Here is a 25,984-nt window from a genome sequence, read left to right on the forward strand (position 1 = left end):
TCCCCGGGTTCCTTCTCGCCTCTTGGAGCAATGTGCTCTTTCTGATTTTGAAAATATCCTTGTATAAAATAAGCATGAAAAGGAATCTTTAGCTATTTATGCAGCATGTGAGATATTTGGTTGTTCAAGAAAACTGTATATTAAAAAGGTCTCAGCCTTATCTTACCTGGAATCTCCATCATGGAATGCGTAGACTTATTTTGATTTTTAAGGCTAAATTTACTCCCTTTGTGCTTGATCACAGGAAAATGGGAAGGCACACCAAAGGAAGAGAGACTTTGAGAATTATGCTCTATACATGTACAATATTTAAATCATGTGCTCTTTGTGTGCCCCTATTCACTCTGCACGTCAGCACTTTTTAAGACCGATCTTTCTAAAATATAATGTACATTAAGCAGCTGAGGCTCAGCAATATTTATTTGCCCCCCCATCTGATGCTTTGGCCAAAAATTTGTTAACTTTTGCAAATGCTTTTTAAATGTGTTTAAACCTTTTGTTTCATCACTGTTAGTTGTGATCATGCTTGTGTAAAATTGTATTTGTATTTGTACACCTGCACATTTTAAGTGTATTGGTGTGAACCTTCTTGTAGTCAAGTTTGTGTGTCACCACTTTTTAAGATTGTTCTTTTAATACTGTCACTGTAAAAATGATTGTGTAAATGTATATTATATTCATATTTTTTGTATTTCCTATGTGGACCTTCATCAGAGATGGGCTACATACATTTTGACCATACACGTTATACTGCATCTTCTGGTGTAGGAGTTTTATTATTTGTCATGATTGACTTCTTTATAATAATAAGGACGTTGTTATCCGAGAAGTTGCCTTTAAACAAGCCCTGACGAAGTCATAGGGGTACTCCTGATTCAGGAAACACGTGTTGGCTGTGATTGTGCAACACCAGAAGAGAACTGGTCAAGAATAAATGAAAGAACAAGAAATTCTTAAAACGTTTTGTGGACTTTGTATTAATTTTGGGCCTGTTCTTTGGATTTGAATCTATCTTAAAACTGTGGTTTATGAAAGTGCACATACTGAAATGCAATCTGAAAAATCAGTGCATTGACTTAATATTATCTTTATGATGTATTTTTGAAAATAGAGTTGCCATTTAAACGTTTTCAAATATTTAAAGGCATGTTAAGGTATATCTCTAGGAAATGTTCTTCTATAGTGGTATAAATACACTGATTATTCAAAAACAAATATTAAAAACATGTTTTAAAATTGTATGAATTATTTTAAACTGTACAGCACATGCCAAAAAATACAAAAATATTTTTTAAAAAGTAGAATTAAAATTCAAAGGCGTAGAGAAAGACTACTTAGTTATGTCTCTAAAAAAGGTTAATTAATCTTAAAATGTTTAGAGAGCATCTTTTGAGAAAAGGCTGAACAAAATCTGAAAAGAGTATGTTATATTCATGTTCAACTCATGTGTACAATATTATTTAAAAAAAAAAAGGTTAGCTTTCAGAAAAAAGAGTAAAACAGTCTTTATAAAAGTATAGTGTGTGAGGAATTATATGCAACATTGTTTGAGAAGAAAAATATGTTAACATTTGTGATTAACATCTAACAAAGATCAGAACACAGTCCTTAAGAAAGATACATTACGGCATTTTTTAAATAGTATTCAAAATGTTTTTTTTAAGGAGAAAAGATTTCTTTTAGAATGTACAAAAGTTATTTTAAAAGTGTTCTTTTAGAAAAAGGGAAGTGTATCTTTTTAGTGCTCAAAATTGTATTTAAAATATAGAGAGAAGTGCATGAATGTTCTGAATCCCTTAAATAAAATTACATAGAAATTGCTTTAAAAATGAACTGAAATTAATTCAATCAGTGCCTGGAGACATTTCAAAAAGCATCCAGAAATATTTCTAAGAAGTGCAGGAAATTATTTACAGTACCAATAAAAGTATCAATAACTGTGTGCAGAATTTTTTTTTTAAAGTGCAGGCAAACATTTAAAAAGTGAGTAAAATTATTTACAGAGAAACACAGTAGCATTATTTACAATACAAAATTGCAAGAATATTATTCAAATATTAAGTCAAATTCAGTTTTCAAAACTACCACGAATTACCAAAGAGTAGTAGGTGTATCTCTCTGTGTCAGAGAGGAGTAGAAGGGGAAGATGAAACCATAAAAAGTTGCATATACACTTGCAGACAACATCAGATCTTGGACACGATGCAGAAATCTGAGTGCACTTGTTATTCAAGGCAGACTGTTTCAAGGTGATGGAGTCCTGTCTACCTCTGTTGGGATGGGTCTGAATCCCACTATAAAGGGTCCACTGTGCTTCTGTGGGATTGAAGTGTTGACATGATGAATATGTGTGAGCACACTCTCATGAGGAAACACATGCTAAATTACAGCTTCCAGGGTAGAGGCAGCACTCTCCACAGCTTGGATGGCGATGGTGAGGTGCTTGTGCACTTCCTTCCACTCAGCTGAGGTGCATGGACTAATGCTAGCTTTAGCATATGCATCCGCCAGGCCAGGAAAAGTGTTGACACCAGAGTTTTTTGATGCCCAGAGCACGTGGCTGGAAGAGAAATAATTACTGTAGAATCCACATTCCTGTTATCAGAGTAATCTCAATGCATCATTTCTTTGAGGTTCAGTGCACATGGTTGAAATACAGAGACAGGTGCAAGAAAATGGAGTTCAGATTATGGCAGGAAGTGGATGCCAGCCAATACTGATTGAGACAACACAAAAGCATTATTTTAGAAGTGATGTTTCTGAGGATCTGAAACCTTTAATGGGACAGAGGCATCTGATTTTGCAAGAAACTTTAGAAGAGAAGATGGGGGATTTAAGAGAGCTTTGATGAAAGGACCACACTTTTAAGTGTATGTTATAAGTGAGTTATATTCATTTACCATGGCTCTTGTCCTAACACACAGAGTAGAATTGGCTGTAAACATCACAAATAACTGAACTGCCTACAGAGGAGTTAAAAAGAAAGTATTACCTACAGCTACACCTCTTATTTTAGTTTTAATGCCAAAAAAGAACTGCAGCAAACCATGGGTATTTTTCAAAATGAAGAATCAGAATTACCAAGATCAAAAACAAGAAAAACTGATTTGAGCCCGACCTATCACTTGAGGAAGATAAGTCTCATAAGGGACTGGTTGATTCCTCCATCTAAAGTCAAACCATTTGGGATGGCAGGACAGAGAAAATAATTGATACTGATCCCAGTAAGCAGAGTTTAAAAATATAATGATTTATGATATAAAATGGTGTTAACATTATTGAGATGTTAATTTGGTTAGATTTACTGACTTAATTCATTGATATATGTTTTTTCTCATTTCATATTTGTTTTTAGCTTATACCATGCTTTCATTCACATTTTTCTTTTAATTGCCATACATGAACTACTGTAATTAATGGCTAAACGAGACATATAAAAATACTTTGCAAACTTAATCAAAATGATAGACAGGGTTATGCTACTCAGTAATATATTAGACTTTGCACAGCTAAATGAGTGGTCTGCTGCAATGCTCAGGGTGTTTTGCAGTTTGAGAAGTAAAACACCAATAACTCACCAGAAGGGTGATAATATGTGTTTTTATGCTATGATTACTTCAGTTGCTTTACATTATGATTCATTTCATCGTGGTCATTACATTGGGAGTCATTACACTTCAGGTGCGTATTCCTGCCTTTACTTCGGGAGTCCTTTACTTTGCAGGTAAGTGTTTAATACTTGGTAATTAACTGTAATTTATATTTAATTATTTTAAAGTATAAAAGTTATTTTTATATTTAATAAAAAATATAGTAAAGTATTATTTTAACTTTCTGAATGTATTTTTCAATTATATATCTAATTATATTACATTTATTTTTCAAAACATTATGGGGGTCATTCTGACCCTGGCGGTCTTTGACCGCCAGGGTCGCGAATGACGGAAGCACCGCCAGCAGGCTGGCGGTGCTTCCATGCCCATTCTGACTGCGGCAGTAAAGCCGCGGTCAGAAAACCGGGACCGGCGGTTTCCCGCCGGTTTTCCCCCAGCTGGGCGAATCCGCCAGGGCAGCGCTGCAAGCAGCGCTGCCATGGGGATTCTGACCCCATTCCCGCCAGCCTGTTTCTGCCGGTTGTCACCGCCAGGAAGAGGCTGGCGGGAATGGGTGTCTTGGGGCCCCTGGGGGCCCCTGCACTGTCCATGCCACTGGCATGGGCAGTGCAGGGGCCCCCTAACAGGGCCCCATGAAGCTTTTCACTGTCTGCCTAGCATGGGTAGCGCAGGCCGGCCCAGCGGGAAGGTTGGAATGCCGGCAGCGGTCTTTTGACCGCGTAGCGGCCAAATGGCAGTTCACGCCTGGCGGGCGGCGGTTCAGAATGACCGCCTATATGTGTTTCTTAGGGTACAGAGGTGGGTACTTGTTAGACATTTCATCCTTGGCGTGGTCTCCCTTAACATTTTGCCTCTGTTCCCCAGGTTGTTGATGTGTGCTGGACTCTGATTTTACTGTTTTTGTTACTCTGGGCACTTTACCACTGCTAACCAGTGCTAAAGTTCAAGTGCTCCTTTACAAAATGTGTATGTCAGCATTCTCTACACTAGATGGCCACTTTCAATTTAAAGTGATGCCATTTGGGATGAAGAATGCCCCTGCCACCTTTCAGAGGTTGGTCAACCAGGTGTTGGCTGGGCTGGATGAGTTCAGTGCCACCTACCTGGATGACATTGCTGTGTTTAGTTCCACATGTGAGGAACACCTGCAACACCTCTGGAGAGTGTTAGAGGCCCTGCAGAAGGCAGGCCTCACTATTAAGGGGAGCAAGTGCCAAATAGGGCAGGGTTCTGTGGTGTACTTAGGACACCAGGTGGGGAGTGGGCAGGTGGCAACCTTACAGCCTAAGATTGACACAATTCTGGCTTGGGAGCCTCCCAAGACCCAGACTGAAGTGAGAGCCTTTTTAGGTCTCACAGGATATTACAGGAGGTTTGTTAAGGGATATGGTACCATTGTTACCCCCTTAACCGAGTTGACTTCTAAGAAGCAACCCAGGAAAGTGATCTGGACAGAGGCTTGCCAGAATGTTTTTGATGGCCTGAAGGCTGCCATGTGCACAGCACCTGTGCTGAAGGCACCTAACTACTCCAAGGAGTTTGTTGTGCAAACAGACACCTCAGAGGATGGTATTGGAGCAGTACTCTCACAGCTTAATGAAGAGGGCCTAGATCAACCTGTATCCTTCATTAGCAAGAGGTTACTACCCAGGAAGCGTAGGTGGAGTGCATTAGAACATGAAGTATTTGCTGTGGTCTGGGCAGTGAAGAAGCTAAGACCCTACTTGCTTGGGACTCACTTCTGAGTTCAGACCGACCACAGGCCCCTCAGATGGTTAATGCAGATGAGGGGTGAGAATCCAAAACTGTTAAGGTGGTCCATTTCCCTAGAGGGGATGGACTTTACGGTGGAACACCGTCCTGGCACAGAACACTCCAATGCTGATGGTCTGTCCAGGTTCTTCCGCCTTAGTGATGAGAACTCCCATGAGTTCGGGTAGTTGCTCCCCACTTTGGCTGGGGGGGACACGTGTTGGACTTTTCATCCTTGGCGTGGTCTCCCTTAACTTTTTGCCTCTGTTCCATAGGTTGTTGATGCGTGCTGGACTCTGATTTTGCTGTTTTTGTTACTCTGGGCGTTTTACCACTGCTAACCAGTGCTAAAGTGCAAGTGCTCCTTTACAAAATGTGTATGTAATTGGCTAATCCATGATTGGCATATTTGATTTACTAGTAAGTCCCTAGTAAAGTGCATGTGAGGTGCCTGGGCCTGTAAATCAAATGTTACTAGTAGGCCTGCAGCACTGGTTGTGCCACCCACACAAGTAGCTCTGTAATCATGTCTCAGACCTGCCATTTGCAGTGTCTGTGTGTGCAGTTTTAACTGTAAATTGGACTTGCCAATTGTACCCACTGGCCAAGCCTAAACCTTCACTTTTCTTACATGTCAGACACCCCTAAGGTAGGCCCTAGGTAGCCCCAAGGACAGGGTGCAGTGTATGATTAAGGTAGGACATATAGTAATGTGTTTTATATGTCCTGACAGTGAAATATAGCTAAATTCCTTTTTCACTGTTGCAAGGCCTGTCCCTCTCATAGGTTAACATGGGGGCTACCTGTAAACCTGTTTAAAGTGTATATTCCCTTTGGGAGCGGATGGATATGTGGAATTTGGGGTCTCTGAGCACGCAATTTAAAAATAGGTCTTTTAGTAAAGTTGATTTTAAGATAGTGTGTTTGAAAATGCCACTTTTAGAAAGTGAGCATTTTCTTGCTTATGCCATTTGTGTGACTCTGCCTGTTTGTGGATTCCCTGTCTGGTTCAGTTTGACAGTTGGGCTGGTTGCACCTCACATTAGACAGTGACACAAAGGGAGCTGGAGTGTAGTATGCATTTCCTGATGAGCCATCTGTGCTAGGAGGAAGGGGAGGAGTGGTCACTCACACCTGAAAGGGCTGTGCCTGCCCTCACACAATGCAGTCTCCAACCCCCTGGTGAGTGTCTGGGGCCTGGCCTTGGTAAGGCAGGATTTCACATTCAAAAGAGACTTTACTTTGAAGTAGGCCTACTTCAAAGGAGAAATTGGGTATAAGAAGGGCACCCAAAACCACAGACTTTAGGAACACTTCTGGAAACAAGAGGAACCTCTGCCTGGAGAAGAGCTGAAGAGCTGACGATGAAAAAGAAAAGTCGCCCTACCTGTGACTGTGCTTTGTGGAGCTATCCTGCAGTTGCTGCTTCTGCCAGATTAAGAGGGCAGAGAGTGGACTTTGTGTGCCTTCCATCTTGAGAAGAAATCTCCAAGGGTTAGATTTAGAGCTTGCCTCCTGTTGTTTGAAGTCTCAGGGACAGTAAAGACTTCTCCCTGCCAGCACCTGGAGTCTGACAAGTGGTGCCCTATCCAGTCCCTGGGCCCTTGATAGGAAAAGCTGGTAAAAATTCAAGGAAATCAACTTCGGAAGTCTCCGGACCGACGCCGCTGCTGAATCCGGTGACGCCGCCTGCAACTGACTCTATGACCTTCACTGGAACGCGACGACCTTCGCAGGCCCGACACCGCTGCAGCCCCACCAAAGTCTGTGACTCTGTGGAAGTCGCCGCACCACGTCTTGACCGACACCGCTCGAAGTGCGCAAATTCAACGTTTCGCACAGACGCTGCGATCCACGACTTCGCGCATCGGCTTGTTTTCACTCTTCACCAAAGGTACTGAACCTGGGGGTCTACACAACTCCGTGGCTGGCGCCGCTGGTGTCGGATTGTTGGGAACAACTCTGTTACGACGGCGTGTTAACACCTCATCGAAGCCTTTTGTGCTTCTGAGCGCTATTTTTTAGTTCAATCTTTAAAAATTCATAACTTGACTTGTGTATGTCGGATTTTTGTCATTTTAGTTTTGTTTTGTTTAAATAAATATTTCCTAATTTTCTAAACTGGTGTTGTGTCATTTTGGAGTGTTTTCATTAAGTTACTGTGTGTATTGGTACAAATACTTTACACCTACAACTCTGAAGTTAAGCCTACTGCTCTGCCAAGCTACCAAGGGAGTAAGCAGGGGTTAGTTGAGGGTGATTCGCTTTTTTGACCCTGACTAGAGTGAGGGTCCTTGCTTGAACAGGGGGTAACCTGACTGTCAACCAAAGACCCTATTTCTAACAGTACTGTTTGTGGTGTCAGAGGATTTTTAGAGTTCAAGAGTGGTTACTGACTTAGGGGTAATGTGTTTTAGTTCCATGGAGGGGTGCAACTTGGGAGTTAAGAGAATTTTTAAGGCTCAGGGGTGGGCAACATTTTCAAGTGTAAGGGTTTTTTTTTTTAGAGTTTGAGGGTGAGTAATGTTTTTGGGTGTAATAGCTTTTGGGGTGGGTAGTGTTTGGGGATGCATAGGATTTATAGAATTCAGCATGGGTAGTGTTTTGGGACATAACAGCTTTTTTAGATTTCAGATGTGGGTTATTTCTTTAAGTGTAACGGGTTATAGGGTTCGGGGGGTACTGTTTTGAGGTGTAAGCAGTTTTTAGGGTTTAAGGGTGGAAAGTATTTTGGGGTGTGGGTTGTGTCTTGGAGTGTAAACGTTTTTTAGTGTTACGGTCAGGTGTTGTTTTGTGTTGAAAGAGGTTTTTAGTGTTCAAGGATGGGCTGTTTTTTGTGAGATTAAAGTATTTTACAATCTAATTTTATAAACTAATGTAAATTAACTGTTATATGTTATAAACGTTATAGTAAGATGAACATTCAGGAAATAATTATATTACTTGTAAATTAAAAAGATCTAAGTAAAAATTAAATATTAGTAAAAATCGAATTATTCAAATTTTTAGGAATATAACATTAACACTTTAGTAAATTAGTATAATAACCTCTATATATAAATTAAATATAATTCACAAAATGTAAAATATTTAAGTTGTACATTGTAATACACACTATCTATGATTGTTAATTATGCAAAGTAAAGGCATTCCCCATTGTAAAAAAAACTAAATGTAAAGTTTCTCCCTGTGTACTAATCTCAACGTAATGACTCCCAGTGTAATAAACAATAATGTAATGAGTGATATTCCCAAAGGAGACAGGTGTCCAGTCCCCTCTCATGCTATACTGTGGAAGAGTCCAACACAATTCTCCTATAGACCAGCACACTCTAATACAGGTGAGGAAAAACCTAAAAGTAGTTAGATCTTTTGTGGAAATAAATACATAAGGTGTGAAAAAGTGGAGAATAGACAGATTGGCATTGAGGAAGAAGACAAAAGAAAAGGTGCATCTTTTTGGTGATATCCCAGTCATAAGTATTTAAATGATGATCCTTAAATGACTCTTGATGGAGTTTCTACTAGACATAACAGCTACAGAAAACTACTAGCCCTGTTTCCAGGGCACCTACCTGTAGTAAAACTTATCTGGGAATGCCAGGGGGTTTAAGAAAGAGCGCTCCAGAAGCATCAGCTGGTCATTGATCATCCGTACTTTCAGAGGACTCCTGAAGACCAAAAAAAGACACAGACTAGAGATCAGGACTCTGCACAGATTGTGACCTAGATAGACAGTGAGTTTACTCTCTAAATGATTGACCTGGACCTTTGAGGGCGCACGGTGCGCATCAGCGAGCAAATCAAATAACAACACTTAATGGTGGAGTCATGTGCCCCTGCATCAGGGAGGCTAGCCCAGTACCTTGCAAAAAGGCTTGAAGAAAATGCTCCTGGCATGATCATGCCATCTTATCAGGGGGCCAAGCAGTAGTAGTCTGAACTAAACATTTCATATCTTTTGGCTTTTGTGAGAACAGATTATCAGAATGTGCTTCATAAATAGTGAATAGTGAATTTCCATACTTTTGCATGGGACAAGCTGACTGCGCTGTACCATTCTGTTACGAAATATCACTTGAAGGTCACACAGCTGAACACTTCCGTTGTGCAATGCCTGGGAAGAAGACTGCATATGTATCATCACTAATGCTCAAGTCTGATTGGTCACCTCTCCCTGAGAAACGGGAAGTGTTGCATACCTTTGAGAATCGTATGTTTAATTGTGCATTTCTGTGTTAGTTAGTTGTAGATGCTCTTGTCGTTTGCTTGACAGCAGATGTCTCTTTTCACTCTCACAAGACTTTTGCACCTGCTCCAAGAGTTAGACTCCTTTCTAGTTTGACTGAATCTTCATTTGAATCTGCCTTTTACAGGCTTTATTTGTTTATTACCTCCCTCATTCATCCAGTTTCCTAATATAGCACGCTAGGACATTTCCCTTCAGGGAAAACTGAAGGTGGCTTGATTTGCTTATGATGATTTTAAACAGTCCGTTTTTTTGTTTGCTGGTTTGAATTGCTTTAATTTATACTGACCAATATAGACCAATGAATCAATATGATGATTATGGATTTATGACTAATTTGATTATTGATTTATGACTAATTTGAATGATTTAGGTTGCTGCCAAACGAGCCTGGTGGGACTCCAAGTCCCAGGCTCCTTCTTGTTGCTGCCGGCTCCTCTACACCTGGGGCCACTTTTCTCTGATCGCGGGCGCTATAAAGCGCACCGCGCAACACTTCTTTTGGTTGCTGCCAAACGAGCCTGGTGGGACTCCGAGTCCCAGGCTCCTTCTGTTGCTGCCGGCTCCTCTCCACCTGGGGCCACTTTTGTCTGATCGCGGGCGCTATAATGCGCACCGCGCAACACTTCTTTTGGTTGCTGCCAAACGAGCCTGGTGGGACCCCAAGTCCCAGGCTCCTTCTTGTTGCTGCCGGCTCCTCTCCACCTGGGGCCACTTTTCTCTGATCGCAGCCGCTATAAAGCGCACCGCGCAACACTTCTTTTGGTTGCTGCCAAACAAGCCTGGTGGGACTCCAAGTCCCAGGCTCCTTCTTGTTGCTGCCGGCTCCTCTCCACCTGGGGCCACTTTTCTCTGATCGCGGGCGCTATAAAGCGCTCCGCGCAACACCGCTGCGTGGGACGCGCCCGGGCAAAGCCCAGGCCAAGGGCGGGCCCATCCGTGCCCATCCGTGCCCGTCAGAGACCGAAGGAGGCCGGGCTGGGCCCCCCTCTGGGCCCTAAGGTACGCTACTAGCCTATTTAGTGCTTGGAACCACTTTCAAAGCTCCTTTTTGTATTGTTTTTGTAGCTTTAATCTTCAATGGGGAAGCGTAAGGTGAAAAGTAGCCCTGCACTGGGCTCTGCAAAATCTAAAATACCCAAAACTAATAAGGCTACGTTACCACATACTAACTGTGTTTCTAAGGAAATAGATGACTTGATTGAAGAAGTCGAACAGATTTTAAATAATAAGGAGAGGGTCAGACGAAAGGAGCCGAAATCTGGTACCCTCATCCAGTTTTTGACTCCAAGTTCGCATACGGCCCCCAAATCGCAAACTGTTACTTCACCTCATCAGGTGTCAGCCCTCCAAGGCCCTACTAATATTGGCAGTTCTTCTTCTCCATCTGCATCTCATCTTGATCCTGAAGTACTAAACGACAATGCTACACATTTCACAATTCCTTGTTCTAACCGTTTTTCCTCTCTGGCCCCCCAAGTTCTGGAAAATCCTTTATCAATTTCTACGACTTTGTCCCATACGGAGAGTGTTCCTTTTTCTAAATGACTTGCCAGCACTGGTGGTTAGCCTTAAGAGTGAAATAGGTGAGCTGAAAGCCTTACTGTTTGAAATCACTACTCTTCTCAAAGGCAAATTTCCTCTCCCTATTGGCAAGCCCAAGCCAAACTCTACAACATCCAACCACTCATATGTAAAAATTGTTTCTTCAACTGAGCCCCTGCCACCGCCATTAAGCGCAGCAGCCTCTATGGAAGGGCAGCATTCTTATAGCCAGAACATGTCCTTTTCTGAACGTAATATTCCTCTTTCTTTTAATGTCCCTCTCAAATGGGACACTACTAAAGCTTCCCGCCAAAATTTTAACCCAACTAAGAACAATTACATATATATGTGTAATGTTCCACCTGTGCCCCCAAATACACGAGAAGATAAAGCCTCACTAGCCAATAAGGCCTCGCATTGGCTAAGACACGTTAGAGGTTGTGGCTCAGTCATCCACGACGACATCTTATCTGCCGAACGAGCAAATGGTCTTCCTGGTTGTCGAGACTTTATCAAACTCAATTTAAAAAACTCCCATCTGGTAACAGGCCTTCTAGATATGGAAGCACGCAATATAAATAGGAAGTCATCTGCTATTTTTCTCAGCGCCAATCGCCCCACCGATGGTCATATGAAGCCGAACTTCCCCCCTAGAACAGCCAATTGGGTCTCGAGCTGCTCTATAGTCCATCGGGATTCCAGGCCATCAGGCCATCAGGCCTCAAAAGGTGTATCATCTGACCTTCCCCCAATGACCAGCTCCGGTCCTACTTTTAGTGGCCAACCAGCATCTGATTCCGATCTCCAGGGGGCCACCTCTGACATTGATTGACTATACTCTACTAATTCCTGCGTCTCAATTTCTAGTTTAGACCGACGGGCTACAGGTTCTTCACTCTATCCCCCTAGTCCAGGTGTTGTTTCCCCTTTGGGTTCACAACTTGTTAACATTAACAAATTTACAAATCCGCTTATGGAGAAGCTTATTGACAGCGACCTTTCAGATGACATTCTCGTGAAATCAAGCTGCTCTATTGCCCAGACACCAGCAAAACTTTTGTCCTGGAATGTGGCTGGCATCAATGGCAAACTTGCAGACATTGAGTGGGGGGCATTTGTTGAAAATTATAATGTATGTATGTTCCAGGAAACATGGGCCAAAAATTGTACATATAGACAGGGGTTTAGTTCTTTTTTTAAACCAGCTATGCCGTCTTTAGCAGGTAGGGCAGTGGGGGGCTTATGTACTTGGGTAAAATCGACAGAGGTGGGAGGAATAAAGGAGATATATGTGGACTCCCATGACATTTTGGCTATTGCTATCCAACCAATCTCAGGCTCCCCCGTCCTCTGTATAAACATTTATAGCAGGCCGGGACCCTCTAACAATTGCTCTACTATTATTGAGCTATTAAATACTCTAATCTCAGACTTTCTTCTTAAATATCATATTATAATAGCAGGGGATTTTAATGTCCAACTTGAATTCAATTTAGATCTTATAGAGGTTATGCAGCCTGAAGATAGTGTATGGAACATTCCTCCCCATTCCACCCAGCAAAACTCACACAAACCCTGCGCTAGGGCAACGCAGGTAATAGATCTTATGACATCACATGGTCTCCGTCTTGGCAATGGCCGTTTTCCAGCTGACACCCCTGCAAGACCAACCTTTTTTAGAGGTTCTTATAGTAGTAAACTAGATTACATTTTTTTTTATTTAAGAGTCTGGCACTACATACTAGATGTGGAAGTGGGCAATCCACACACTAGTGATCATGCCCCTCTACAGATTACGTATAAGAGACCTCTTTTAGCAGGAGCCATATTTCTTTCTGCCTTACCTGATGTTATGGAATTGTCTAGCAACAGGCGCACGGTAAGATGGGACTCTTTTGAGAAATCGAAAAAGCTCTGAGGAAAATTGTGTGCTTTAACTTCTTCTCACCAGTTATTTGACCATAGTCTTACTTTTTCTCCAATTGAAGTTACGTCCCTCCATTTGGACCTCTTTACTACCCTGAAAGAGCTGTTTTCTAAACGTCCAAGGTCGCTGACTAACTCTTGTCCTCAACCCTACTCCAAATGGTTCAACAAGAGGTGTAGAGAGGCTAAAAATACCCTGGTTAGTGTTTTAAGGACAAAGGACAGACTAGGTATTATTAATGCTAGACGTAATTATGTTTTTATATGTAATAAGAGCAAACATGAGCATGAAGAGGAGCTTTGGAGTGACCTACTTGAGGCAGCTAGGGCTCACGACTCCAAACGTTTTTGGCTTTTGGTATCTCGCAGCGATCAGAACCGAGCCCCTTATTTGGAGTCTCATATTACTCCTGATGCCTGGCTTTCCCATTTTAAAGAATTGTATGGCTCTCCACAGGCCCTTGATGCCCCAAGTTTGGGACAGCTGACAACATCTCATTCGCCCGCGTCCTCTTTGCCTTTCTTTACACTGAACGAAACTGTGCAGGCCATCACAGCCCAAAAAGCAGCGAAGGCCCCTGTGTCGGATGGGATCCCTTCCGACATGTTTAAAGCGGACCTGAACATCTGGAGCCAGTATATTAATAGGCTCTCTAATGCCATTTTGACTACCAGATCCTACCCTGACTCATGGAAAGAGGCAATCATTGTGCCTATCTATAAGAAAGGAGAGAGGAATTCCCCGGGAAACTACAGACCCATCAGCCTCCTTGACAATCTCCAAAAAATATTTTGCCATCAATTGTTGAGTAGGCTGAGTAAATGGATAGTGGAAAACCAAATTTTAAACCACCTCCAAGCGGGCTTCAGAGAAAAAATCAGCACAATAGACCAGATATTCTGCTTTATTTCTATTAAATGGAATGTTGTTGATGTGAATTCAGGCCACCTATTTGTAGCATTTGTTGACCTAAAATCAGCTTTCGATTTGGTACCCCGCAATAAACTGTGGGAGGTCTTGTTTAAAACGGGAGTCCCTTGCCCTATTTTAAACATCATCAGAGATCTCTATACTGGTAATTATGGTAGAATCAGATGGGGTCAGCAAGGTGAACTAACTGAAAAATTTCCCACTGCTCGTGGTGTGAGGCAAGGCTGTGTACTCGCCCCTACCTTATTCCTCCTCTTCATAAATGCATGCATTCTGTATCGTATGGAGTGCTCCAATGACGCCCCCAAAATAGGAGGGCAGAAGACACCCTGCCTCCTATTTGCTGATGACGCCTTGTTGATATCCCAAACAGCCACAGGTCTCACAACCCTGCTTTCGAAATTCATGGCCTTTTGTAATGATCACGGCCTGGAAATCAATCGATCAAAAACTAAGTGTATGGTGTTTGGGGATAAAAAAGGTAGGATGCAGCGCCCCATTTATTTAGAGGGCGCCGCATTGGAAAGAGTTGGCGATTTTTAATATCTAGGCCTGAAACTAGAAGATTCGCACAAATGGTATTCTCATCTTCAGAAAGCAAATTTCCGTTTGAAACAACGGACGAGTGGTATTGTAAGATTTGCAGCTAGATCTCCTAGCTTTGCCGTGACACCCGCAATCGAAATCTACAAATTACAAGCAAGGGGGGGACCCCTTTATGGAGCCGAGCTGTGGGGCCACTGTAATTTAGATGATTTGACAAAGGTGGAAAACTCTTTTTTAAGGTCCTTGCTAAGAGTTCCTTCCAGTACCCCAATGCTCCCCATTCGAATGGACCTAAATTTGCCTCCTATTTGCCAGATTGCTGCTCTCAGGCCTTTGTTGTTTTGGATACGTCTATGGTCATTAGACTCTCTTATTCCCTATAGATGTGGGCTAGTTAACCTGATGGCCAATAATACTAGTCCAAAAATCAAGTGGTGTGCGTACGTAGAAGGGACTTTCACACTACTTGGCTTGGGGTCTTACTGGAAGGATCCGCTATCTATTCCAAAAAATGCAACACAGACACTGAAGGATGCATTTTGGCTCCATGTGCATCTTTCACAATTGTCTGTTGTTTCACCATCATCCATGATGGGCAGCTTCTTACAAATAAAATGCCATTATGAATCCGCGCAATATATGGACATAGTTCTCTCTCCACGTGCACGTGCATTGTATATTAGATTTAGGGTATGCTCTCTCCCTTTGCGCATTCTGACACATAAATGGGCCAACACTAGCTGCACTTCGAAGATGTGCCCAATGGGTTGTGCCAGGGAAGAATCTATAACCCATGTTCTTTATCAATGTCCTGCATATCATAATCAGAGAGTTCGTTGGATTATCCCTTTGTGTAGGAAAATGGGTTTTAAGAACTGTCCACTGGCCGTGTGAATTTTTAAATCTGACCCATCCGCTCTAGTGGCTTGCTGTGTGGCAAAATACTTAGATTCCATCTGGCACTGTAGATTGAACATGCTTAAAAAAATAGAGGTAAACTCAACCATAGACGTGGGGAGCGGATGTTGATGAACTCACCTGTGAATCTTAATGTAGGCACCTATTACCTTTTATCGTTCAAAGTATTTTTATGTCTAGACATTTTTTATATACTTTATTTTTTCTGGCCAAGTCTGTATCCGATTTTCGATACTTATTATGCAAAATCTTGCATTCTCATATGATCTTATAATATGGTTTGAATTTTTAAAGGGAAAATATTTATGTCTAATATATATATTTTTATTGTCTAAAAGTATTTTTTATGCATAGATATTCTTATATTTTTAAATAGAAATGTTCCTTTTTTGTGATATGTTCGGTTAGGCTTGTATTTGAATCTTGATGCCTAACATACAAAATCTTGCACTATTATATGATTTTATAACACGGTTTGAACTTCCAGAAGGAAAATTCTCATGTTTAATATTTTCTTATGTAGTCTAACCTTTTATGTTTGAACTTTTTGTACACAACCTGCTGCTTTGTAAAACTGTGAATTGTGGTGTGCTTTTATGGTATTTATTTTTACCAAAATAAAGCTAACGAACGAACGATTGACCTGGACAGTGGGTGATCTTTTTAACCTGTATATAGACAAGGAGACAGGATGAGGTCACTGACTGAAAGGTGGACAGTCACTTAGGACCTCATTTCGACTTTGGTGGTCCTTAAAATGGACTGCCAGGACTGCCAAAGCCGTGGGGAAGACGCCACTGTCGTATTGGTGGCATCAAGCCTGAGTGTATTACAATGTTCCTGCTGGGCTGACTGGTGGTAGCATTGTAATACGCATTCTCGCCAGGCTGACCAGTGAGAACAGTGCTAGGATAATGGCCTCAGCTCCTTTAAGGGAAAACAGACAGTGCACATTCCGAGGGTGCGGGGCTGGGGGCCCCCCAGCGCTGGCTCTCCTCCAGCCTTTTTCAAGGCGGGGTCCCCACCATGAGAAGGCTGGCGGAAAGTGTGGTTGTAATCAGTCCGGCAGCGCTGAGTTCAGCGCCACCCTGGCTGGTTACAACTCTGACCACTGTCACCCCATCAGGAACAATGTACCTGGTGGGAACAACACTCTCCTGGTGGGTCCTACCCCAGGGTTGTAATGTGGCAATCGGACCGCCACAGTTGCGGTGGTCTGACTGCCACCACAAGGCTAGTGGTCTTAGGACTGCCAGCCTCGTAATAAGGCCCCTAGTGAGTTCCCTGACCTACTGGTGGACACATGGTCACTTGACATTCAGAAGAGGTGGAGTCAGTGTATTAAAAGTAGTGGAGTGACAACACTGATGATTATAGAATTATCTTTCGACATAAGTTCTCGTTTCACCCCTGAAGGGGGCCCACTGATCAACCCAGATTCTGGCAAAGATGTGTAATGAAAGGCTTTGAAAATGACACAAGGTTTGATGTATGTCACTGCTATGATTTGAACTCAAAATGTTCATGAATAATCCACGGTGGTCCACTATGCCCTGCACATTAATGGAATGCATGTACTTGAGATTCTGGTATAAGTGCTCTGTTGCTGTAGGTGGTACGAGCCAGACATGGGTGCAGTCAATTGCACTTAGCACATGCAGGAAGCCATGGATTTCATAGAACCCCTGTTTGTTCTCCTGCTGCTTTTGCTGGGGGTTGGGGAAGCTGAAGTGGTTGGGTGTCAGGGAGATGATGGCGTCTAACACCTTTGGCAGGAATGCAGAGAATGACGCCTGTGAGACACCAGCAACCAGTCCACCCGTTGTTTGGAATGAGCCCCTTGCCAGTATGTGCAGAACAGCGAGCAGCTTTGTAATAGGTGGCATGTTGTGTGGGGACTGCAGGCTGGCTGCAATTAGTGGCGTGTTTGCCTCATTCTAAAGTCTGCCCTGACCCAGGCATTAAATTTTTACGCAAATCAGTGTTAATGTCATTTTTTGGTCCGTCTCCCACCCGTGCGTCTTTTTTGCCCGGGTGGTTAAATATGGCGCAAGGGTGGTTGAGTCATTTTTTGGATGGGAACGCCTACCTTGCATCTCATTGATGCAAGGGGGTTTCACGCATTGCAAAATGATGTTAACACCAATATTTTCACACTAGACGGGTCTAGCATCAAAATATAAATATGGCATTGGGTTTGCTCTGAATTAGCGTAAAAAAACAAAATGACGCTAATTCAGCGCAAACAGAGTATAAATATGCCCCTAATTTTGTACATTGGATGAATCAGTGTATCCAGTAAACTTTTAAATCAGCAGCGTCAGGATCATTTAGAATAGTGGCTTGGAAGCCTTGACCATGTGAGCGCAGATCTCTTTTATGAACATTACATGCTATGATCCTGAAACAATTTTTTTTGTTTTTGCTAGCTGGATAGGTATGACCTTCCTAAAGAATATGAACTTGCTAGAGCAGTTCTGTTTGGTAACCAGGGGCCAGATGTAGCTAGAAAGGATTCTACAAATCGGAAATTGCGAGTCGGTGTGACTCGCAATTTCCGATTCGCAAAATCAAATGCAGAATGGTGTCTCAGACACCTTCTGCGAATCGCAAGGGGGTTGCAAAGACCCACCTCATTAATAGTAATGAGGTGAGTCGCAATTTGTGACCCCCTTGCGATTCCCTGCACTCACAGGGAGGGTGGCCTTCTGGTGAAACAGCAGACCTCCATGTCTGTGACTGCTTTTTCAATAAAGCAGTTTTTTTTTGTAATGCAGCCCATTTTCCTTAAAGGAAAACGAGTTGCATTACAAAAGAAAAAATTTAACTATTTAGTTTCGTTTTTTCAGAGCAGGCAGTGGTCCATTGGACCACTGCCTGCCCTGAAAAAACATTTTGTGCGACATTCACAAAGGGGAAGGGGTCCCATGGGAACCCCTTCCCTTTTGCGAATGAGTTAGCACCCACTTCAAGTGGGTGCTAACTGCGAATTGCTGTGCGAGTCGCAAATAGGAAGGGAACACCCCTTCCTATTTGCGAGTCGCATTCGCATTTTGCGAGTCGGTACCGACTCGCAAAATGGGAATGTGCATCGCGATGCCCGTTTTGCATGGCGCAAACTGCGAAAATCGCCGTTTGCGCCATGCAAAATGGTTCGTACATCTGGCCCTTTATGTTGTGCGGCTGAAGTTTCTGAAGCATTCTACTTGAACCCCAACTCCTATTATCTGAAGAATAATTATTGAACTCAATTGTGTGGGAGGGGATTTTCCGGATCTCCTCCACAGGGAATACTAGCCCATCCTATTCTTATCACAGGTGAATGCCAATGCGGTGCAAAGCTATTGCAATATTAATGGTCAGGGCTGGCTTTAGGGCAGCACAACCAGTGTGGCTGCAACGTGCACTGACCTGGAGGGGGTGCACTGACTTCAGGGGGGGAATGTAGTGTTTAGAAATACCTTAAGATTTCAATGCACCTCTTTCACAGTTCCTTCTGCATCCAGATTTCAGGCAGCAAAAAAAATGTCAAGATAACTTTTGTGATTAATATTCCTGCTAGAGAGAGAGATTGAACTTTTGTCTAGTGGCAATTTTGACTCGCCATAAATTAGTGCAGATGGCTAATATACCTGCTGCAAAGAAAAGGTCTGTATTTTATTTGGATAACTAGGTGAATTAGTAATGACAGCCTTTACCAGCATTTAAAAACAAATTAAATGCATGTGAGAGAAGGGCTATGGAGAGATGAGGGGCATTTTTGCTGGGTAACAGTGAGGGAATCTGAGGAGGTAGTCATGGCGCGGGGTGCCAAAAACTATTATCACACCAGGTGCTACCAATGCTAAATTCTGCCCTGCTAATGTTTAGTTGCAACTTATTGCGGTAGTGAGATACAGTCCTTTTTACATGTACTCTAGTGGAAAACTGCCTTTCCCTGCTAAATCTTTGTGGTATGCCATGACTGTGCCCCCTGATTTCTTATGATACTATGAAGAGTTCATGAGATTACCTGGATACTTCTCAAGCATCAAATGTTCATCAAGTTAGACAGAACTTTGGACCCAGAAAGAAGTGTGGTGAACCATCAACAAATGTACATCCACACCCCAAACAATTAAGACACCATGACCTATGTGGCCACAGAAGGAAAACTCCAATCAGGAGTATGGTTAGAAGCTATATTAGAACCACAAGCTCAAAGTCATGAAGACAGTGGATAAACCAAATTATAAAGTTGCATAATCACCCAGGGTTGCCCAAGACATCAAAATAAATTCAGGTGAACTAAGATTTACAAAACTAAGCATTCACGAAGAATAACACATAACATCAATATGAATATTGGAAACACAGATTTTACTTGCAGCTTAGAATTTACAATCATTAGTCAATTCAGATTTAGCAGATTAAATAATATTTAGCTGGGCACAGGTCAATCCTACAGATAACCAAATTAGGGAAATACGTGTGTGGGGAGAAATACATGCAGAGAAAATACAAAAGCATAAAAGGGACACAAATAATTTGAAAAAAAAATAACTTGGGCTACAGGTTACCAACGTAAAAAAAGGGAAAGAAAAGTATGGTGTGAGCGTAATGGAGTCTCTAACCTAAAAAGGACATTTCAAGGGGCAAAGGCAAATAGCAGAGAGGAAGATACCCTTCCAGGGGTACAGCATTCAGGGAATCATCATCAGCAAAACATCTGGCCAGTAAGGCATCTGCAAGCATCAAGAAACATCTAGAGAGTGACTAGGACTGCTCAGAGAAAACTGCAGACTGCACAAGAACAGGACTGAGACTTACCAAAGTTTGAATGTCCATTGGTATATCAATTCATAAAATATATTCTGATTTGTCAAAGGTGTCCGTTCATATTACGTTGAAAGGGAATCATCCAATTATAAATTATCACCAGCAACAGTCTGACAATTTCCCAAGTTTGTCATGGGAACATCTCCTTTCCGTGTGATTCCAAACAGGTTTGAAACAAATGTATATGATCTCAGTCCACATTCCAGAAATGTAATAATTCCAAGGACAAATGGGTGCAATTCTCCATGCTTTAACAGTGAACTTATTACAAAAGGACTTTGCTTTATATGAAAAACCTTTCATATAAATGGAAAACTATTGTTATTGCATTACATTAAGCAATATGTGATTGGTTGCAACGTGACCACAAAGTTGCAGCCCCAGGACAAGGTCGCTGGGGCTGGAAAATAAAATGAAAAGTCAAATAAGGGGTCAGGGTGGAGGTACCCCAGATCTGTTACATAGGGGTGTGTGAAGGTGAAATTTTGTCCGTAAAAATAAAAAAAAATTCACACCGCATGATATTCGCGAATACATTGTGACGCTCAGCGCGGCCCCCATGTAACATTGTGAATACCAGCAACAACAAAATAATATTCACACAGTCATTCATAGTTAGGACCATGTTTCCATAGAAAAAGTGCTTTTGACTTGCCTATATTTTTTACACCATTTGAAGGATCTTCACAAAATTTTCCAAAAAAAGACCCTGGTCATTCTTGTTGCACACAAAAAGTGTTGGGGTGATCCGTCAAGTGGGAGCCAAGAAAAAGAGGAGCGTAAAAAAAAACGTGTGTTTCCCAACCACAGTCTGAAACCCTGGATGGAATTACACCAAATTCGGCAGAAAGGTAGGTTTTGGTCCGCAGATTACGCTTTTGCATATTTTGTGTAAATCCGCTCAGAAATGAAAGAAAAAATAAATTTGTATTTCTAGGGTCCCGGATCCGTCGCAATGTTTTTGCAGTGATCACGGCGTATTCGTGAATGCGCATGCCAACAGGAATGCTGTGATTGGTTGCAACGTGACCACAAAGTTGCAGCCCCAGGACAAGGTCGCTGGGGCTGGAAAATAAAATGAAAAGTCAAATAAGGGGTCAGGGTGGAGGTACCCCAGATCTGTTACATAGGGGTGTGTGAAGGTGAAATTTTGTCCGTAAAAATAAAAAAAAATTCACACCGCATGATATTCGCGAATACATTGTGACGCTCAGCGCGGCCCCCATGTAACATTGTGAATACCAGCAACAACAAAATAATATTCACACAGTCATTCATACACTAATTCATTCACTCATAGTAGCACTCTCACACCCAATGACAGACTCACTCAGACACTCACGCATCCACTCACAGTCCCATGTACACACTCACTCACCCACTCACAGACCCACTTAGACACTCATGCACCCATCACAGACCCACTCAGACATTTACGCATATATTCACAGATCCACACACCCACTCACAGAGAAACTCTCACACGCACTTTCACACCCAGAGACACCCTCTTACTCCTACTCTCACACCCAGACAGACACTCTTACACCCACATATACCCTCTCACACCGAGACAGATACTCTCACACCCATTCTCACACCATCTCACATCTATTCTCACAACCAGAGAGACAGGCCCTGCGGCCAACTCCAGCTGGCAGGGCCAAAGTTAGGTTCTGAATTTACTCACACAAAACCAGACATATTCTGCAGTTAGATTTATTTCAAGTATCTATAACTCGCGGACTAAGGTAATGCACTGCCAGATATTACAGCACTCATGACAACTTTTACAACGTCAACAAAAATTTCAATGAAGTATTAGCAATCAAATTATTGAAGAAAAAACTGTGCATGGCATATATATATTTATATATATGTATGTATATATGAGTGTGTGTGTGTATGTGTGTGTATATGTGTATATATATATATATATATATGTATATATATATATATAGTGAGAGCGAGAGAGAGTGGCAGTAGCCGTTCTGTAGTTATAGTTAGGGTGGCCAGAGATATTTTTGGATTTTTGTCCCTTTATAACTTTGCACAAGTTTGACGAATGAGCCTGAAACTGTGCAGACCTGCTGCCCCCATGTTATTGTGGGAGGACTGAAGTTTTGCGGCATTTGATCAAGGGGGTGCAAAGAGAAAGGGGGAGTTCTGAAACAGGCTCCAATGCATTTTTAGAGACTTTTCTATTTTGCATAGCACAAAAAATATCAGTTGGATTTTTATGAAATTTGATGGTGTGCAGATGATTCTGTGGGGGTACTGCAGTTAAGTAGAGTAAGTAGATATTAAGTTATAAGGATTTTCGGCTTATGTTGTAACACAATACTACTAAAAGTAGCAAGGAAGCCTAAAAATAATTTAGACTGCTTATGTAAAGTTTCAGATTTAATACATGAACAACTGAAAGACGCATCTATGATCACATGCTAATGGAAACCTATAAACAAATATATAACAAATAGAATACATCTTAATCTACATACATTTTCTTTGTATGCTGTCTGGCTCACAAAATAAAACTGGCCTAACAAGCCAAACTAAAAACCATCTTTCATAGGCACCCCTGTGCATTAAAATGAAACACTGACCTAGCAGTAAGCCACACAAACTACTGTATGGAGGGCATGATAATTGGCCAGTAGCAAAAAAATAATAAACTCAATTTTTGCAACAATAACAATGCTTTCACTCACTTATAACAATAACAATGCTTTCATTCACTTTGGCCTTCATGTGTAGCACAATCCTACTATACGTAGCAGGTAAGTGAATCCCAATAAGTAAACTAGATCGCATATGCAAAGTTTCAGATTTACTGCATGAAAAACTGAATGACCCATGTATGGTCACATGCTAATGGAAACCTAAAAACAAATGCAAAAAGAATAGAATACATCTTGGTCTACACAATTTTCTTTATATGCTCTCTGGCTCACAAAATAAAAATGGCCCAACAAGTCCAACAAAAATATTCTTTCTTATTCACCACTGTGCAACAACATGAAAAATTGCTCTAGCAGTGAGCCACAGAAACTACGATTTGGAAAATATGATAATTGGCTACTAGGAAAAAAATAATCTCAAGTTTTATAACAATAACAATGATTGCCTTTCATTCACTTCGGCCTTCATAAGTAGCACAATCCTACTACAAGTAGCAAGGAATCCCAACCAAAGAGTAAAGTAGACTGTATATACAGAGTTCAGATTTACTACATGAACAACTGAAATACCCATTTATGGTCACATCCTAATAGAAACCTATAAACGAATACACAACAAACAGAATACATCTTAATCTATATAAGGTTTCTTTGCATCCTCTCTCAGTCACAAAATAAAACTGAGTCCAACAAGTAAAAAAAAAAAAGATATTCCTTATGTACTACTGGGCAACAAAGTGGAAAAGTAGCCTAGCAGTAAGCTACACAGACCACTATATAGAGAGCATGGTAATTGGCCATTTGGAAAAAAAATACTCTTAATTTTTATAACAACAATGATTGTCTTTCATTCACTTTGTACTTTGTCTGTAACATAATCCTATTAAAAGTAGCAAGGAAGCCCAAAAAGTAAACTAGATTACAAACGTAAAGTTTAAAAATTACTACATGAACAACGAAAAGACACATTTATGGTCACATGATTATGCCAACAAATAAACAAATACATAACAAATACAATAAATAAAAACAAATAAATCACATTAAATATGATTGCCACTCTGTAGTTACAGTTAGTATTCTCACAGATAGGAAGTCCCTGGATATTAGCAGTCTAAATAACTTTTTATCCATTTGAACAAATCACCGCAAAACTTTCCAGACTGAAAGCATCTTCTACATTTTGAAAGGATGTACTTTTTGTGGTGAATTGTTAAGGGGGTGCAAAGATAAAAGGAAGTCCCAAAATATGTTTTTCCACCAATGCATTTTTTATAGACTATTGCATTTGGCATAGCACAAAAACAGCTGAATGGAATTGCATGAAAATTGGCAGGATTATACATTTTGATGCAGAGATGTTGCTTTTTGGGTACTGCAGTTAAGCAGGATAAGTAGGTTTTTTTAAATTATAAGGCACTTAAACTTGATGATATCATAGCCACTGTATTTTCACAGAATTTCACTAAATTTTGTGAAACTACTGCAATACATGACTGAAAACTGCTTTACAAATCGATGCAAAAAATACAAATACATTTCTGTACCTATTGACCATTTTAAAAAGTGGTAATAGGTAGGGACCTAATACTTACCTATATTTAAGGCCCTAACACTGAACACAGCCAAACTATAGTAAAAATATTATGCCTGCCTTTTACATTCTCAAAAACAGTCATTACCGATTTATATACTGGCTTGTCATCGCCATGTACCATTGTATATTGTAAAGTTATCATGGTATCATGGTATACTGTGCCCCAAAATATAACTAAGGCTGTACAACATAGCGCTTTGCTCTACTGTATGAGACACCACTCTAATTTTTAACAGTTTCCTTGGCTCTACGTTATGCCACTTCAATGTATGCCCTCCACGCTAATCTACTGTACCCTGCTCCACTCTTTGCTACTCCACTGTACATCACTCCACCGTATGCTTTTCCACTCTATGCAACCCCACTCTCCTACACTCCACTATATGCTATTACACTGTATGATACTCCACTTTACAGTAATCCACTTCAAGCTTCTAAAGTGTATGCCACTCCACTCTACACAGCACCATTTTATGACACTCTCCTCCACTCTATATAACTCCACTTTATAAAAGTCTACAACAATTCATGGCACTCTACGACATTGTACTCCACTCCATCCCCATACACTCCACTGTCCAACTTAATATTCCACTCAAGCCTGTACACTCTAATGTATAGATAGATAGATAGATAGATAGATAGATAGATAGATAGATAGATAGATAGATAGATTTTCTTTTCCCCCACTATATGGCACTTTTCTATATGTCACAGCACTACTGTACGAGGCTGAACTCCAATTTATATTAATTAACTATCTACGCTACACCAGTACATTCAACTCCATGCCACTCTACTGTACAACAAGGCAATATACTCCATTGTTCTTTATTCCACACTGTTACACCACCCCCACTCAGCTCTACAAGACTTTACCTCATTCTATTATACTACAATACTATACAACAATTCCCTCTATACAGCTCCACCGTTTCACATACTACTGTATTCTATGCAACTCCACTCTACAACACTTGTATGCCACTCTCTGACATTTTACTCCTGTCTAAACCTCTTCACTCCACTGTACAACATTGTACTATACTTCATGCCGCTGTACAACACTCCAACTCAACTCTACTCCACTACACGCCACTTCACTCTACACCACTGAATGCTATTATACCCTATAACACTGCACGCCAATCCACAGTAGCATACTCTACAACACTGTACTGTACACCACTCCACTAAACAAAAAGCCACTAGACTGTAGGCCTCTCTACTGTATCCTACATCACTTTCCAATATTGTATGACACCCCACTACACTCTACTGTCAGCATGGTACTCCAATTTATGACAGTTTACTCAATTGTATGCTACATCAGGCCACTCTTCTGCACTCCACGCCACACCACTTAATGACACTTTACTCCACTCTACACTACCCGACCCAAGTATG

The 25,984-nt window shown here is 41.3% G+C and overlaps 1 protein-coding gene across 1 annotated transcript in view; it reads right to left on the reverse strand.

The window, feature by feature from the left end:
- Positions 1-1,425: 1,425 nt before the first annotated feature.
- The window catches only part of NAALADL1 (N-acetylated alpha-linked acidic dipeptidase like 1), a 208,604-nt gene continuing 184,045 nt past the window's right edge, over positions 1,426-25,984 (reverse strand). The window contains exons 18-19 of the mRNA XM_069207973.1: positions 8,942-9,037; positions 1,426-2,560 (exon numbers count right to left, since the gene is read on the reverse strand). Of these exons, the coding sequence (XP_069064074.1) occupies positions 2,380-2,560; positions 8,942-9,037 (277 nt within the window). The 3' untranslated portion in view covers positions 1,426-2,379. The remainder of the gene's footprint in view (positions 2,561-8,941; positions 9,038-25,984) is intronic.

Source organism: Pleurodeles waltl, chromosome 9 (genome assembly GCF_031143425.1).
Source record: "Pleurodeles waltl isolate 20211129_DDA chromosome 9, aPleWal1.hap1.20221129, whole genome shotgun sequence".
In the NCBI taxonomy this organism is placed as follows: Eukaryota; Metazoa; Chordata; class Amphibia; order Caudata; family Salamandridae; genus Pleurodeles; species Pleurodeles waltl.